A 16,651-nucleotide genomic window follows, 5' to 3' on the forward strand; every position below is an offset into this window, starting at 1 on the left:
GGGATGGAGAAGCAGATGGGTGCTTCTCCTGTGTGCCCTGGCCGGGAATCGAACCCGGGACTTCTGCACACTAGGCCGACGCTCTACCACTGAGCCAACCGGCCAGGGCTCTTTTTGTGTCTTAATAGTCAAAGCTATCACATGTCAGCATTACATGCCTAATATAAAGTGCAGTCTGTAGATTAACTCATTTAATATTCACAACAATCGTGTAAGATAAGTTCTATGAATATGCCATTTTGCAGATAAACAGACATACTGAGAAGGGAAGCCACTTGCCCAGGGCCACACAGTTAGGAAGTAGCAGCACAGGGATTAAAGCCTAGACTTCTCTGCTCTCCCTCACTGCCTTGCAAACTTCTGATGCACTAACCAAAGGGGTGGGTGCTGGGAAGCTCCCGCCCCTGGCTCTGTGGCCCGTGGCTCCGAGGAGCTGGCGCTCCCATGCTCCCTGACCCTCACCGATTCGCTTGGTGTCCCCGAAGTCCTCCTCTGGCTCTGTGTATGGCTTCAACTCCTCACCCTCATAGCCGATATTGATCCATTTGTCTTTCATGATTTGCTGCAGGAATCAGAGCAGGGCAGGGAATGGGAAGACAGATGTCTGAGGAAACCCGGAAAAATACAGCTTCCCACCTCCGAGGCCTAATACCCCGGGACTGACAGCTTCCTGAGAGCAAGCACTCCTGTGCCCCACGCCTCTGCTAGAGCCTCCTGATGCCACCCTCCTGCTCGCTGCATCACCTGGGTCCCCAGCACCCTGTAATCATCCTAGAAGCTCATTAGCTAATTACTAGCATGGCGGGCGTGGGTGAGGCTGTTGGTGGGGGGTGGCATCAGGACAGGCCTGGGAGCCTTTTCCTGGGCTGCCTGGTTCCTCCCACCTTCCAGCAGCGGATTTAGGCAGGTGGGCGGGGGAGAAGAGAGGTGCAGGACAAGGCTGCAAGGGGAGGGGCATGGGGCCAGTCGTACCTCGAGAGTACAGCGTTTAGCTGGGTTCAGCACCAAGAATCTCCGCAGAATGCTCTCACAGTCTGTTGACATGTAGAAAGGGACCCGGTACTTTCCTCTGAGGACTCGCTCCCGTAGCTCCTGAGGGGACGAGGTTACTGGGGGAGGGTCTATGCCACTTCCCCATCCATCACACACACACATTCCTTTGTGTCCCAATCCCCAGACATGTGACAGGAGCCCTGAGCCCCAGTCCTGAATGAGGTAGACGAAACCCCTCCACTCTCTCCTGACCTCAGTTCCCCACCTGTAACATGGGAACACTGTATTAAATGCAGCCATTTTCAAAAATAGATATACTAGTTTAAAGCTATATAACTGCTCATTCAGAGGAAATCTTGCAGAGAAAGTGAATTCTGTAAGTCAGGTGAGGGGAGTAGGCAGGTGAGTTAGCCTCTGTGCCTCAGTCTCCTTATCTATAAACAGGGGTCCCAGCACCCACTTTACGGGCCAGGGTATGAGCAAGTTTATAGAAGTCAATGACAAGCACATTCCAGGCCCACGGCAAGTACTATTTAATTATTAGGTTTATAAAAGGGGAAGCGGGAGGGGTTCCTGCACCCTTCGTACCTTCCCCTGGGTGAGCCTGTCTCTCTGAAGAGCTGGCAGGCCCTGGCTGTCTCAGAGGACGAGCTCTTATTTACGTGCTCACCTTTTTTCAAGTGCCTTGTACAAGGAGCCCTACCAAGGCTGTGCATGAGAAAGTAAACCACATGCTCCATGGGGACCTGGGAGAGCCCCCGCCATCCTGAACAAAGAACTGAAGGAGAGAGAAAATGGAGGAAGGGGTGAGCGTGCAGGGGGTCTTCTGGGGGGGAAGCCATCTGCCGAGGACCGGGCTGGAAGAGGCATGTGTCTGGGCAGTCTCCTGGGCCTGAAGATCATCACAGCCCCGAGGGTCGTGAATATTTCATAGTGATGAGTATCGCTTTCAGAGCACTCAGCCCCCAGCCAGCCGTACTCTGAGTGCTTTCTGCATATCACATCTGTGTTCGTGATAATGCTGAGAAGCGGGATTGTCATGCCCACTTTCCAGACAAGGAAACTGAGGCCTAGAGAGGTTAAGTCACTTGCTTTGGGACTGTACAGCCAGAACGTGGCAGGGCCTGGGTTCCAACCCAGGCAGTTGAGCTCTGAAGCCTGTACTGTGTAACCACTGCACCACACTACCTCTTCCATAGCATGTGACAGTGAGAAGCAGCCATTGGGCCACTGCCAACACCACCAGAGCTGACCCAGGTGTGACACCCTGGCCAAATGCCAGGTCCTGGTGAAGGGATTTATACATCCAGTGTGGCTGTAAGTGACACTATTTATTTTTTTTTATTTTTTTATTTTTTTTCATTTTTCTGAAGCTGGAAACAGGGAGAGACAGTCAGACAGACTCCCGCATGCGCCCGACCGGGATCCACCCGGCACGCCCACCAGGGGCGGTGCTCTGCCCCCCAGGGGGCGATGCTCTGCCCATCCTGGGCATCGCCATATTGCGACCAGAGCCACTCTAGCGCCTGAGGCAGAGGCCACAGAGCCATGCCCAGCGCCCGGGCCATCTCTGCTCCAATGGAGCCTTGGCTGCGGGAGGGGAAGAGAGAGACAGAGAGGAAAGCGCGGCGGAGGGGTGGAGAAGCAAATGGGCGCTTCTCCTGTGTGCCCTGGCCGGGAATCGAACCCGGGTCCTCCGCACGCTAGGCCGACGCTCTACCGCTGAGCCAACCGGCCAGGGCCAAGTGACACTATTTATGTCCCCACCTATAGGTGGGGAAACTGAGGTTCAGAAAGAGATGTGTCCAAGGTCATTCAGCAAGGAAGTGACAAGGGCCTGGCCCCTTGAAAAGCTCTCTTGGCCTTATGCTTGGGGCTCAGAAGGTTATTCTGTGATAGTGCGCACCTCCCTGCCTTCTCTCAGCGAGCCCTCAGATCGTGGGTGTAAGGTCGGTACCTCATATACCCCGCAAAACAGAGCGGGAGACAGATTCACACTCAGAGGGGCCGGCTGCTTAGCCCAGACCCCTGTGAAGAAGGCACCCCCTCCTCATCACTCAGCTCTCTGCTCTGTGGCCTGACCTCAGCAAGGACTTCCCTGACCTTCTTCTGAACGCTCCTTGTAAGTCACATTGAGCAGGGCCGGGCATTTCTGCTGTGTAATTTCCACCCAGGTCCAATCATGGGAACACACCGGCTAGCCCACAGAGCGAGGTTCTGCAAGGTAACTGCCCTGCACTTGACAGCAATGCCATGGCATGAAGTACAAAGGAAGGCGGGGGAACTGACCCAAATGAAAGGCGACTAAAGAGACAGGACAAGGAAGGCCAAGCGGGAGCCCGAGTGAGTGCTGGAGCAGGAGAAAGGAGCTACCAAGGATATTCTCGGGACAACCAGTGAAATCTGAGCACAGACTGTGGTTAGAGGCCAGGATGCATCATGACTGGACTCCGAGTGCGATGGTGAACAGGCAGACACCTCGGTCTCAGGAGATACCTGCTATATGCTGCCTTTCAGGGATAAAGGACACTGTGTCTGCCACTAACTTCCAAATGTCCCATCAATCACTAGGATGACAATGATATAACATGAGCATATTCAGACACGACAGAGGCAGCTAAATGCTAGCGACCGGCGTATCTCCTGAAAGGCATCACTGTGTTCTTAGTCCTAGTCCTGCAACTTTTCTGTAGACCAGGATTGTTTCAAATAAAAAGTTCAAAGAAAAAAACCCCATAACACTAAAAGAGACCCCACCGCCCACCCCTTCCACGGGTTTTCCCTGTAGCACTGGCCAGCACTGGAGATCATATATTGTGCTTATTTGGTTGTCAGCCTGGCTCTGCTGCTGGAATGTCGGTCCATGAGGGTCCGATTTTTTTTTGTTTTATATTCAGTGGTTTCTAATATGTTCTGAGCTATGCAATCATCATCATCACAATAAATTTTAGATCATGTCATCACCCCAAAAGAAACCCTGTTCTGCAACTTCCCCATCCTCCCCTAGACTGAGGCAAGCACTAATCTGCTTCCAGTTTCTTTAGACTTGCCTACTCTGGACATTGCACAGAAGTGTAATCATACAACACGTGGCCTTTTGGGACTGGTTTGACCACTGAGCATGTATTCAAGGATGGCCCATGGTGTGGCACGTGTGAAGGCAGGGGTTTCTGCCTCTCTTGTTCACATAGTATCTGCAGAACCTAAAACAGCCTGACCCATAGACGGTGAGCAATAAAAATATACTGAGTGAGCCGCGATTTGAACCTCAGCCCACCAGCTGCACAGCCATGCCCTGAACCCCAACACGGCACTCCACTTGGGCTGCCCACACGGGTCCTGCATGACTCATCTTGCCATATGACCTCAGGCCAGCCCCGGCCCTCTGCACAGGAGGTAAATTGGGGATGAGGCCCAGAGAGAGCCTCCCAGGAGAGTAAGACCCCCGCGCCAGCCTCGCCCAGCACCTTGAGGTTGTGCCCATCGAAGGGCAGGGAGCCACTGACGAGGGTGTACAGGATGACGCCCAGGCTCCAGATGTCCACCTCCGGCCCATCGTATTTCTTGCCCTGGAACAGCTCCGGGGCGGCGTACGGGGGGCTCCCGCAGAACGTGTCCAGCTTCGAGCCCAGAGTGAACTCATTGCTGAAGCCAAAGTCGGCAATCTTGATGTTGGCCTCGGCGTCTAACAAGAGGTTTTCGGCCTAGGAGGGAAGGAGGGCAGAGGGTGGACGTGCGCGGAGGACAGCACGGCTCTGGAGCTGGCCGGACTGACTGTGGCCAGGTCCCTCACACCCTGTGACCCTGGGTGGTGCCTTTACCTCTCCGGGCCTTGGTTTCCTCGTCCACATGATGTGGATAATCATAGTCCCTACCTCACAGGTCTGTTTGAGAATTATGTGAGTTAATCTGTACAAAAGGGCTGGAAGAATATTCTGTCCCCCTTTAAGTGCTATGTAAAGTTAGCTATTATTACCCCACATAGTCCACAGAGCTGGAGGTCCTCAGGCCATCTCCTGTCCTTCTCTGAGCCTCAGTTTACCCAGCAGAAAAAAAATAAGAACTGACTGCTCAAGACTCATAAAAATGAAAACCATCATTTAATCTAATATTTACTACATACCCACTACGCCATGGGCTTCGTGATTCAGTTCAAGGCTGGGGGCCTAACACATGACATGGGATCAAAGTACAGATTCCGGGAAGCTCCAGCGTCACTGTGGGTGGGTACCAGACTTCCCTGTGCCTCAGTTTCCCTATGTATAAGTTGAGGATAATCACAGTACCTGCCTCACAGGTGGTCGTGATATTAAGCAGAAAGCACTGTGTACAGGACACAGCCAGCACCCAATACATTTTTTGGTCTGTTTTTTGTGGCACATGTGATAAAACGGAGGCTCAAGGAGGCCACCTCATGTCCATAGCAAGAAAGTGGCGGAGCTCGATTCCCAAGGCCGGCCTCCCCACAGCCGAGCGGGGAAGGAGCCTCAGCTCCCTGCCTCTTCCAGCTTTGTGACTGAGACGCAGTGCACAGCTCCTCCCGCGGAAACGTGGCCCACAGGTGGCCCAGCCCAGCTGCGGCCCTTCCCCAGCCCAGGCCACCAGCAGCTCCGACTTCCTCATGGTCTCCCTGCCTTGCATTTTGTTTGGTACCTCCCTTCCCTACCTCTGACCCAACAGGGGGATGCAAATGCACAAAGACACACACTTCAGAGAGATTTTTGCCAGACTTCAGTCTAGCTTAGAGGCGACACTTCTCTTGGTGTTTGGGGCTCTGCAGTCCAGTCCCAACCTGGTGTCTAGGTTGGCTACCCAGAGCCTGAACTTTCTTTTTTGACCACTTCCAGAACCCTCCACCAGGGGGCGTGCCTCCTCCAGGTTTAGTTTCACAATTGGTGTTACCCTTACAGGGCATCTTAGAGAGCTCAGAGCGTGGAGGGAGGACATGGGGCAGCACAGAGAGTGGGGGTATTTAAAAGCTTCTACAGCCACTTGACAGAGGAATTCTGTTTTCTGAATTCAGTAATAATTTTAAAAATTAGGCATGTATTTTGTACTATTTTCATTCTTTCTTTTTTTTTCTTTTTTTCTTTTTTTACCAAACTGTCTCCTCCCCATCTTAACACTCCCAAAGGAAGCGAAGCATAATTATCAGGGGCCAATGCAGTTGCTAAAACAAAACCAAAAGCCAGCTTCATGCTCAGGAGAGAACGCTGCATCTCTCCTTGTGGTTTCAGATACTGTACATGTTCAAGAGAAACCTCTCTAGTAACAAACTATACAAATGATCCCTGAAAGTATAGTCTTTCCATTTCATTGTTATTGCACTTCACAAAAGTACCTGTCTGCACTGGATTGGGGACTGAAAACGCTAAAACAAACCTGGCCCTTCATGGAAGAACCTGAGAAGTACTTCCTTTAAGCACAGGGCCTGGCACACAGTAGGTGCTCAAGAAATCACACAGTCAAGACAACTCAATACGAGGCAGACAAATGCTTACCTCTGGTCTAAGGCGAGAAGTCCTGAGATGTGAGGTCCTCTCCAGGTAGGAGGCGTGGAATGGGGACCCCAGGACACAGAGCTACTCAAGGGGGCCGCCCCTGCTCATCTGGACCAGGCAGTGGGGTCCAAGCCTGCTGAACCCCTACCCCGCTGGGCACTAGCCTTGAGGGTTCTCGCATGAAGGTCCTTCTCAAATTTTCAATGCCTAGGAGTCTCAGACCCTGCAGGCAGGGTGATTCTGGGGCTCTAAAATCTTGAGTCTCAAAGATTCTGAATGTTCGCCTGACCTGTGGTGGCGCAGTGGATAAAGCGTCAATCCAGAATGCTGGGGTCGCCGGTTTGAAACCCCAGGCTTGCCTGGCCAAGGCACATACGAGAAGCAACTCCTATGAGTTGATGCTTCCTGCTCCTCCCCCTTCTTTCTCTCTCTTCTCTCTAAAGTCAATAATATAAATATATTCTAAATGTTCTAAGGGCTGAGAAACACCAAGGCTCTGAGAGTGACGAACTCTACCGCTTCCCAGTGTCCTTGTCCGGTACACATGTAACCGTCGGGGCCATTCTGGGACACTTTGTTTCTTACCCTTTGTTTGCTCCTCTGTCCCCACCCCCGACTCGCTCCCCTATCTGCTGGCCTTGCTTTTTCCACAAAAGGCTTGGGGAAAGGCAAGGGGCCCTGCAGGCTAAGGGAGGAGCATGTAGAGAAAAGGGGGGAATGTGGCAGAGGGGACGGGGGACCCCAGGGACCAGAGGTGGGCTGAGCTGGGAGCTCACAGTGTAGTGGGGGCTCACCTTCAGGTCCCTGTGTACAATGTTTTTCTGGTGACAGTAGTGCACAGCCGACACAATCTGGGGGGAAGGGAGGGAAGGTCAGTTACTTGTGGCCCCCAAACTCCTCAGCCTCCTTCAGAGCCCCCGGGAGCCCCCCCACAATCAAGCCCCTGGACCCCAGGTCTCGCCTAGCACAGGCCGAGATGCTAGGGCCTCACACCCGATTCAGTCCCAGCAGGAAATGCCGTGGGACCCACACAGACATACACACCTCCACTCAGACACTCTCACAACCAGGTATTAGGATACCTTCCTGGCAGGGACAATGGAACCAAGACATGAGGACTAGCCCCTTTCACATCTGGACACACACACGAGAATGTTGCATACCTGTAGACAGACACACGGCCCCAACGCACCAGGCCCCTCACAGCTGTCAGGGTGCTGGACAGTCATGGGCTGACACCCTTCTTCAGATCCCTTTACCCATCAAACCCTCATGCCTGATAAACACTTAGCTACCAGGGCACCCTCACAACTACAGTCCTCTTACCTGCACACTGGGGCACCCTCCCACCTGCATGGCATCTTCCCCAATGGCTGGGAGGCTCCCAGCTGCACACTGTCTTACACACACCTCATTGCCACATACCCGGACAGCGACTCACCTTTTTGTCCACCTGGACATTCCTACGCCACACATCTTGTCCACCAACCTATATACCCATACAGGGCCCCTCCTGCCCGCTCACACCTATGCATCCTCCCAGCCACACACTGAAACCACATGCACTCTTACCCACCTGGACACCCAGGCACCCGAATGTCCTCTTACCCACACACACAGACCCATACCTCACCCATACAGGCAGGTGCCATACCCACTTGTACACACACATCTACATACCTATACACCTGGGCACCCATACACCTGTTTCCTACACATCTTCAAGTTCACACTCCTACACTTACACTCTGGCACCTCTAGGTCCTCTCAGCCACTCCTACACACTGGGCACACCCTCACACCCACACATCTGACACCTGCACACCTGGGCCCCTTCCTGCCTGACTCACTCACTGAACTGGACACCTGCATACCTATACCTGGAAATCCTCACACCTGGGCATCTGTACACCCATGGACACCCAACTCTCCACCTTCACCCCCACCCAGACTTAAGTCGTGCCCCCAGTCACTGGACGATTAGATGCACACCAGCAGTCAGACTCCTGGCGGTGCCCAGGGACACAGACACTCCCCCAGCCCCGCCACAGCAGTAGCCCCAACCTGTCGGAACTTGGCTCGAGCTTCTTTCTCCTTCATGCGGCCGTGCGACACGAGGTAGTCAAATACTTCTCCTGCAGGGCAGAGGCCAAGGGGGTGAGGGCGAGGTGTGGGGGAGCAGCGAGCAGGGTGGGGAAGGGAAGGGCCTCACCAGCACTTGCATATTCCATCACCAGGTACAGCGTCTTCTCGGTCTCAATCACCTCGAAGAGCTTCACTGCAATGGCCAAGGGTCAGGGTTAATGCAGGAGGAAACCCCCACCCTCTGCCCACACTCATAACTATGTACATGTGCTGAGCCATGACACCCCTTACTCAAGGGCACTCAATGGCTCCCTACTGATGACAAGATTCTGTGCTCCTCAGCCCCGCTTCACGGTCTTTTCTATTTTCTCTTATAAGAATGTCAGCGCAGCTCAATGAGGCCAGGGATTTGTGCCTGTGCCTGAGGCCAGATGCTGTGTCCCCAGCATCTGGCACATAGCAGCCACCCAATATTTACTGAGTAAATGAACAAAGGATGAATAAATGTGAGGCCACATCCAGACCAGGCCAAATCCTGCTTCTCTCCATAAAGAACTCCCTCTCTCTTCTCTGCCTAATGATAATGACAATGACAATGGTTGCTATTGATGACAACAATCAGACCAGCTCCCACAGCTTAACTCTGAAGTAAGTGTTTGGCATGCATGATCTTATCCAATCCTCACAATGACCTTGATGTAGGCCCCACTCTGGAGGAAACTGATATTCAGAGAGGTTAAGTGACTTGGCCAAGGTCACAGAGCCAGTAAGCAGAGATACTGCTATGAGAAAACAGGTCTTTCTAACTTTAATAACCACCAGTTCACCCATGCCCCCAACTCTCAACTTCCCCAAGTGCCCTGGGGAGTAGTCTCTGAGCCCATTCCCTTCCCCTCCTCACCAATGTTGGGGTGGTTCAGGCCCTTCATGATACGAACTTCTCGGAATAGCTGGAAGAAAGATGAGGGTGGGTGGTTTTGAGGACCCTCTTCCCAACCTTATGCCCATGCTGTTCCCTCTCCCAGGGCCTCACCTTCTGCAGGCTGCTGGGGTTCAGCTGGGTTTTGTCGATGATCTTGATGGCAACCTGGAGTTAGAAGAAGGGGAGGGGGAAAGGTCAAGGTACCCCAAGGATATCACCTGGGATATCCTTCTTTCCTCCCCCCCCTCACAGAAAACCCTCAACCTGGGCCATTCCTAGTGGTGGGGGTTCTGGGCCTCAGGACCTTTGCATATGCTGTTCCCACTGTGTCCAGTCCTACCCTTACTTTTATAAGGAAATATTCCCTATTCTGCAATGGGGCCTGAGTGGGGCTGTTCCAGGGGCCTAGATGAGTGTGTGAGGGTGACTAAGACCTTGTGGGGGCTCTTTGTGAGAGCATCTCAGACCACTCATCATCACACCTTTGTTTTAAATGCACAGACTGTGGAACAATAAATAATAACTGTAGCTAACATTTACCGACCAGTCACATGTGCCAGACCCTGGTCTATTCATATTATAAACGATAATTCTTTTTCTTTTTTTAAGGTGAAAGGAGAAGAGACAGTGAGGCAGACTCCTCCGTGCACCCAGCAACCCCATCTGGAGCTGATGCTCGAGTACCGAGCTATTTTTAGCATCTGAGGCTGATACAAACAATAACTCCTTTAATCCTCACAACACCCATACAAGATGAACCCTAGAGTTATCCCCATTTTACAAATGGAAAAACTGAGGCACAGAGCCGTTCAGTTACTTGGCCAAGATTGATCTGAACTTAAGCAGCCTGATGATGTCTACCTCTTAAACACTTAAAACTTAAATACATATATGTGTGCATGTATTATTAAAAGAGTTTTGGCTCTGGCCGGTTGGCTCAGTGGTAGAGCGTCGGCCTGGCGTGCAGAAGTCCCGGGTTTGATTCCAGGCCAGGGCACACAGGAGAGGTGCCCATCTGCTTCTCCATCCCTCCCCCTCTCCTTCCTCTCTGTCTCTCTCTTCTCCTCCCGCAGCGAGGCTCCATTGGAGCAAAGATGGCCCAGGTGCTGGGGATGGCTCCTTGGCCTCTGCCCCAGGCCCTGGAGTGGCTCTGGTCGCAACAGAGCGATGCCTTGGAGGGGCAGAGCATCGCCCCCTGGTGGGCAGAGCGTCACCCCTGGTGGGCGTGCTGGGTGGATCCCAGTCGGGCGCATGCGGGATTCTGTCTGACTGTCTTTCCCCGTTTCCAGCTTCAGAAAAATACAAAAAAAAAAGAGCTTTAAGGTGGTCATCCTAGGAGTGGATCAGAATGTTACTGAACTTTCCTTACATTTACCTTGCAGTTAAGATTTTATTTGGGCCTGACCAGGTGGTGATGCAGTGGACAGAGCGTTGTACTGGGACGCAGAGGACCCGGGTTCAAAACCTCAAGGTTGCTGGCTTGAGTGCAGGCTCATCGGCTTGTGCGTGGGATCATAGATGTGACCCCATGGTCACTGGCTTGAAGCCCAAGGTTGCTGTCTTGACCCCAAGGTCACAGGCTTGAGCAAGGGGTCACTTGCTCTACTGTAGCCCCCACGGTCAAGGCACATATGAGAAAGTAATCAATGAACTAAGGTGCCCCAACGGAGAATTGATGCTTCTCATCTCTCTCCCTTCCTGTCTGTCCCTATCTGTCCCTCTCTCTGTTTCTCTCTCCATCCTCACCCCCCAAAAAAAGATTTTATTTGGAATTAGACTTGGGGTAGAGCACCACAAGTTTTTCCACAGTGAGGGGCCTTTGAGTCTTAATCCAGCTTTAACTCTGTAGTTTTTACAAAGGGTTTGGGGGTCACTCCCAACCACTCCCAGATCTGCTGGATTAGATTTCTTCCCCTGGGAGGCCCCATTCCCTCAGGAACCCCCGGAAGCATGTTCAACATCCACCCGAGGGGAACAACGTGTTCTCTGTGGGGGAGAGGGTCCCTCGGCTTTCCTCAAATTCTCACGAATGGGTTTTTAATTCTGACAAGCATTCTGTATGCCAGTATTGAGATGATCATATGGTTTCTCTCCTTGAATCTGTGAATGTGGCGAAATACATGAATAAATTGTGAATCTGAAAAGAACTGTGCATTCCTGGGATGAACGCAGCTTTGTCACCACACAGCTCTCTCGGAGTTCTGCATCTATGCTCACATGCAAGGCGAGCCCGTGCTTTATTTCTCATCTGCCTTTGCGGTTGTCATCGAACTAGCACTTAACAGGAGCTGGGCAGCAGAACCTCTTTGTTTAGTCTCTGGAAGCACTGGCATGAAACGGGCATGTCTGGTAGAATGTGGGGCCTGATGTCTTCTGTGCGCGCAGCACCGACAGGGTAAGGGAGCGGGTCATCCAAGGCAGGGGGCTCACACGTCGCTCGCTCTAACACGGAAGGGGGTGCAGAGGAGTCCTGAACACACTCACAGTCTTTTTTCCCTAAAAACTAAGTTAGAGGCGCCATCGCCTGCACGGGCCCTTCCTGCAGTAATGTCGCACACTCAGGACATGGGCCTGCTCAGCAAGGGGAGGCAGGGAAAGTGCATAATTAAGAACACGAATGAACCTCGTGTCCTCCTCAAGATCACTGGGAGGTTTCATGGAATCAAAGTCCACCATTAAAACAGGGAGACAGCCCAGGTTTAGACACAAAAGCCACATAAATTCTAAGAAAAAAACAATACATGCATGGCTCTCCCTGTGATTTCAGATTTCCTGACAATTTCAGGGATGCCTGAAATGGGTTCTCTCCTCCTACTTGGGTTGCTCTGGAAAAATCGGAGATGTTCTGACCTGTCCCAGAGAGAGGCAGGGACTTACTTGAGGTCACAAAGGAAAATGAGGGCCAGGCCCACGATGCCCCACCACACACAAAGTGCTGGGGCGGCAGGATTTGGCCCAGAGCCTCCCACCCCCTCACTCACCTCCCGGCCAGTGAGGATATGCCGGGCCAGCTTGACTTTGGCAAAGTTGCCCTTCCCGATGGTCCTCAGCAGGCGGTAGTTGCCCACATGGGGCTGCTCCTCAGGGCAGGAGGCGATGGAGTTCCGGCAGCGGGCACCCAGGGAGCGGCTGGACCAGGATGGTCCCTTGTCCGAGGAGCGGCCACTGCCCAAGGTGCCATGCTGGGCAGGGGAGATGGAGTGTGAGCAGTGGGCGGCACCCACTCGAACCTGACATCAGTGGAGCCCAGTGCTGGGGCGGTTAAGTCCAGCCATGGACACCTTTCAAGCTCAGGCCCAGGGGGGAGCAAGGTGCCTTTGGGTCTCCCACCTCTCTCCGAAAAAGACACCTCCAAGCATAAAGATGCTGGGCCCCTGCCAATTCTGCGGCATCCAGGTCCCCAGACATCAGGACTCTTCTTTAACCCTCCCTGGAGTCCGTCTACCTTCCACTTCCTTTTCTATTTACTGGGACCTCCATGAGCTCCATAATATTTTATTCCAAATGCTGTAGCCTCAAGCCCAACAACACTGACCTCAACCTCATCTCAACACTCCACCCCAACCCTCACTGCCTCCAACATCCTATTTTCTCCATCGCTGTCCCTGTCCCAGTCCCCAGATGTCAATACTGTATTTCTTCCCAGCTTAGTGCCCCTAACAATTTCTGCTGATCCCAAATTCAACTCCAAATCCAGTCACCAACTGTCTTCTACTTTGCTCTCACAAATATTTTAGCCCCAACGTTACCTTCCTTGAAAACATTTCTTCTCCATTCAAGAAACACTATGGCTCCATTCAAGCCCTGACCCGTTGTCTCCTGCCATCTCAACCTGTCCCCAACAGTCTGTTCCTGCTGTCCTGTCTCTCCTGCAGGTCACCAGCTTGCTCCAGGCTGCCCTGTCCTGATTATGGGCCCCAGGGACTGTGCCTCCCTTTCAGTGGTGGGGCCCTAGTGTGACAGAGGCAGCCACAGGACCTAGCAAGATGGCTCTGCTCAGACCCTGTGCGCTGGCCAGAAAGCTCAGGAAGAGAGGGCAGGTAGGCAACGAGATGAGAGCCCAGGCTGCTCCTTGCTGGGAATCCACCAGACCACTTAACAGTGATAATAACCAATATTTAAAGAGTGCTGGCCACTAACACTTCATCATTCCCGTTTTACACATAGGGAAACTGAGGCCCAGGGCCGGGATGGGAGCCCAGAGTTTCCCCCAGAGTTGTTGCTCCTCACCAGCACCACGCCGTATGCCCCACACTGCCAGATTGTTTTTATCAAGCAGCCTTTACTAGAGGCCAAGTCCTGGGCCATACACACCTCATCTACATTTAATTCCCAGAGCCCATGAAGGCAGCTCCTGTACCCTCATATTCCAGAGGAGAAACTGAGGCTTGGGGAGGGAAAGTGCCTTGTCAAGGTCACACAAGCAGAAACATAATGCTCCCCACACAAAAGAACCACCCCTGCTGAAGTCCTGACCTCCAATATAGGTCCAATTATGATCCGCATCCTCCCGACAGGAAAGCCAAGGCTGAGGCAGGGTTAGTACCTTGTCCAAGGTCACAGGGGTAGAGCAGAGCGCCTGGGGTTCAAGCCAGGGCCTGCAGACTCCTGGGTGCTGAGCTCTTTCCCACCTCCCACTGCGCTGCTCTCAACCCTAGGCCTCCCCCAGGGGGAGGGTGGGAAGGGAAGGGGAGATCCTGGCCGATAAGGCCCAGATCCCCACCGAGATAACAGCTTGGAGAAGAATCCCCATCAGGTGGCACCATAGGAGCCAACTGGGTGTGGGCTGGCACCCTGCTGTAGGCAGCAGGGCTGAGGGACCCCTGCAAGGGCAGCTGGGGCAGTGGGTGACAAAGCCCCCAGGGGCCGGGGGCGGGAGCTAAAATTGGCTGGCATCACCAGCTGGCCCAGCTCCCTCCCGCCGGCTGGCGCCCCAACACTGGGCCTGTTGCTAGGGAACCTCCAGAGAGGCTGGAGGTGGGGGGCCTGGAACTTGGGGTGGGGTAGCATGACCCCACATGGCTATCAACATAGCAACTAGGTGGTGGGAGAGGGGGCTGCAACTTCAGATTCACGAGGTAGAAAGAGGTGACCCCAGCCAGGACTGACAAGCATGTCTTAGACAGGACCATTGGGAGGAAAGGGGAGAAGGGGATCAGACCTCCCCACATCTCCTCAAAGCACAAATCTGGATAATAAAAGGAGAGGGAAGTGTTTGAATAAGCCCCATTTTACAGATGAGTAAAACTAAAGTTCAAAGAGGTGAGGTCACACACCTAGGAAGGATAGAAACTAGATTTGAACCCATGCTTATCTGAATAACCAAAGTAATAGTAATATTAATAATAGCTGCTATAATATGCCTGATCTTGTGTATCTTACTCACATAATCTCCTTGGCTCCTTAAAACATCTCTAACAGAGAGGTACTATCATCAACCCCACACAGTGATAAAGAAACTGAGGCTCTGAGAAGGGAGTAGATCTCAAGCAACAACTACGACAGCCCTGAGTTGAGAATCCCCGGCCATCTGACTCAGTCACAGTCACAATAGTGTGAACATGTGTGGAGCACGTTCTGCATGCCAGGCTTCACCCCTATCATCCCAAGTAATCCTCGGAGGGACTCCAGTGTCATCCCCATTTCCCAAGGCAGGCAACCGATTTTCAGAAAGGGAGAACTAACTAGCAGTCTGAGGACACAGTGCAAACCAACTGGTAAAGCCAGCATTTGAGCCCAGGCCTGTGGGCTCCCTGGCACTTTTTGTAGTTACTATGGGGGAGGATGGGTGGAGGGATATCTCATTGGAGACTCCAAATCAGAGTCTGGCCTATAGTATTGATGGGTGGCAGTGGTGGGTGATTTCTGAGGGAGGGTCCCACAAGATGAAGAAACAATGATAAATCCCGCTGGTGGGCATCTGGGATGAGACTGGCAGGAAGCACAGACCTGGCAGAAGGTCTGGGGGGGGAAAAGACAAAGACCCTAGCTGGGGAGGAGTCAGTCTGGTGTGGGTTGGTGGGAGGGTCTTCAGAAGTACTGAGAGCAATCAGAAACCAGGAAAATGGGGGGGGGTCTCCCCAGGATTGTTCTGGGCTGTGGTATAGGGATAGGAATGATAAAGAGATAGGAAATGTCTAAGCCATGGGGCAGGGGAAGTCAGGGGCCAAGGATCCCTGGGCCAGGGGCCTGGGTGTTGAGGAAACTACTAGAAGTCAAAGAAGAGGTTTTGTGGGGCCAGCCCTTAGAACCAGAGAAAGGTCAGGGGCCTGCAAGTCCTAGACAGCGGGCTTCCTGGGTGGGGGGAGGGGCAGTCCAGGGGGGTACAGGCTGAGCCTCTGGGGGTCAAAGGGGCCTAGAAACTTGGGGAAAAAGAAGGCTTCCAGAAGACAAGAGAAGAGAGCTGAGAGCCAGGGTAAGGCCAGAGGCTTGGAGTCCAGGAGTCTTCTGAAAGGAGGATCTGGGGTCAGGCTGTGTGAGCTGGGGAAGACCTCAGAAGTGGAGAAGGGGTCTTCACTGGGAAGCCTGACCCCCACCAGGAACAGGGAGGCCCTAAGAAAGGAGAAGGGACAGAGGTCCGGGGATCTAAGGAAAGAGATGGAGTCCTGTTGGAAGAGCCTGTACAAAGAGGGGATCAGGGCTTGGGGGCTTGGGGAGGGGGCTTGCCTGAAGCTGAGGAGTTGACACAGGGAGGACGAGGCCTGGAGTCAGACCGGTCCAGAGCCTAGAAATCCGGGACTGCACTGAGGGCCTGGAAGTTAAAGGCTCAGGCTTCCTGGGAGAGGAAGAGACCAGAGAGGGTCCAGCAGCATCTGGGGGGATCTGGGGTGCTGAGAATCAAGGGGCAGGGCTGCTTGGAAGATGGATCCCAGGCCTGGGAGTGGAGAGAGACCTTGAACGAGCTGGAAAGGGCCCTAGGCCCAGGAAAGGTGGAAACCGGCTTCCTGTGAAGGGGTGCCCACAGGCGCCAGGAGGGGTTGGGGGCTGAGAATGAGAGGAGGAGGGCTCCTGGGGAGCCCGGCACCCAGATCCGGCCGGAAACGCCGGAGCCAGAGGCAGGACAGGGCCAGGCCTTCCTGCAAGAAGACCGGGCTGGGCCGTGGGGTCAGGAGCCCTGCAAACCCGGGTGGGGGCCAATGGCCAGCGGAGG

The 16,651-nt window shown here is 53.3% G+C and overlaps 2 protein-coding genes and 2 non-coding genes across 5 annotated transcripts in view; 1 reads left to right on the top strand and 3 right to left on the bottom strand.

Annotated features, from left to right (window-relative positions):
* The window catches only part of EXOC3L2 (exocyst complex component 3 like 2), a 136,811-nt gene that overhangs the window by 90,926 nt on the left and 29,234 nt on the right, over window positions 1-16,651 (top strand). The gene's annotated exons all lie outside the window — the stretch shown is intronic.
* Window positions 1-16,651, bottom strand: part of MARK4 (microtubule affinity regulating kinase 4) — a 32,873-nt gene that overhangs the window by 15,570 nt on the left and 652 nt on the right. For both annotated transcript variants that reach the window (XM_066271807.1, XM_066271808.1), the window contains exons 2-10: window positions 12,483-12,683; window positions 9,613-9,666; window positions 9,481-9,529; window positions 8,707-8,772; window positions 8,559-8,629; window positions 7,289-7,345; window positions 4,461-4,697; window positions 973-1,092; window positions 463-562 (exon numbers count right to left, since the gene is read on the bottom strand). In XM_066271807.1, the coding sequence (XP_066127904.1) occupies window positions 463-562; window positions 973-1,092; window positions 4,461-4,697; window positions 7,289-7,345; window positions 8,559-8,629; window positions 8,707-8,772; window positions 9,481-9,529; window positions 9,613-9,666; window positions 12,483-12,683 (955 nt within the window). The remainder of the gene's footprint in view (window positions 1-462; window positions 563-972; window positions 1,093-4,460; window positions 4,698-7,288; window positions 7,346-8,558; window positions 8,630-8,706; window positions 8,773-9,480; window positions 9,530-9,612; window positions 9,667-12,482; window positions 12,684-16,651) is intronic.
* Window positions 34-109, bottom strand: TRNAT-AGU (transfer RNA threonine (anticodon AGU)). Its single transcript has one exon. It is a non-coding gene; the product is annotated as a tRNA-Thr (tRNA).
* LOC136332560 (small nucleolar RNA U3) lies at window positions 6,091-6,300 on the bottom strand. Its single transcript, XR_010730775.1, has one exon. It is a non-coding gene; the product is annotated as a small nucleolar RNA U3 (small nucleolar RNA).

Source organism: Saccopteryx bilineata, chromosome 3, assembly GCF_036850765.1.
Source record: "Saccopteryx bilineata isolate mSacBil1 chromosome 3, mSacBil1_pri_phased_curated, whole genome shotgun sequence".
NCBI classification, from domain to species: domain Eukaryota; kingdom Metazoa; phylum Chordata; class Mammalia; order Chiroptera; family Emballonuridae; genus Saccopteryx; species Saccopteryx bilineata.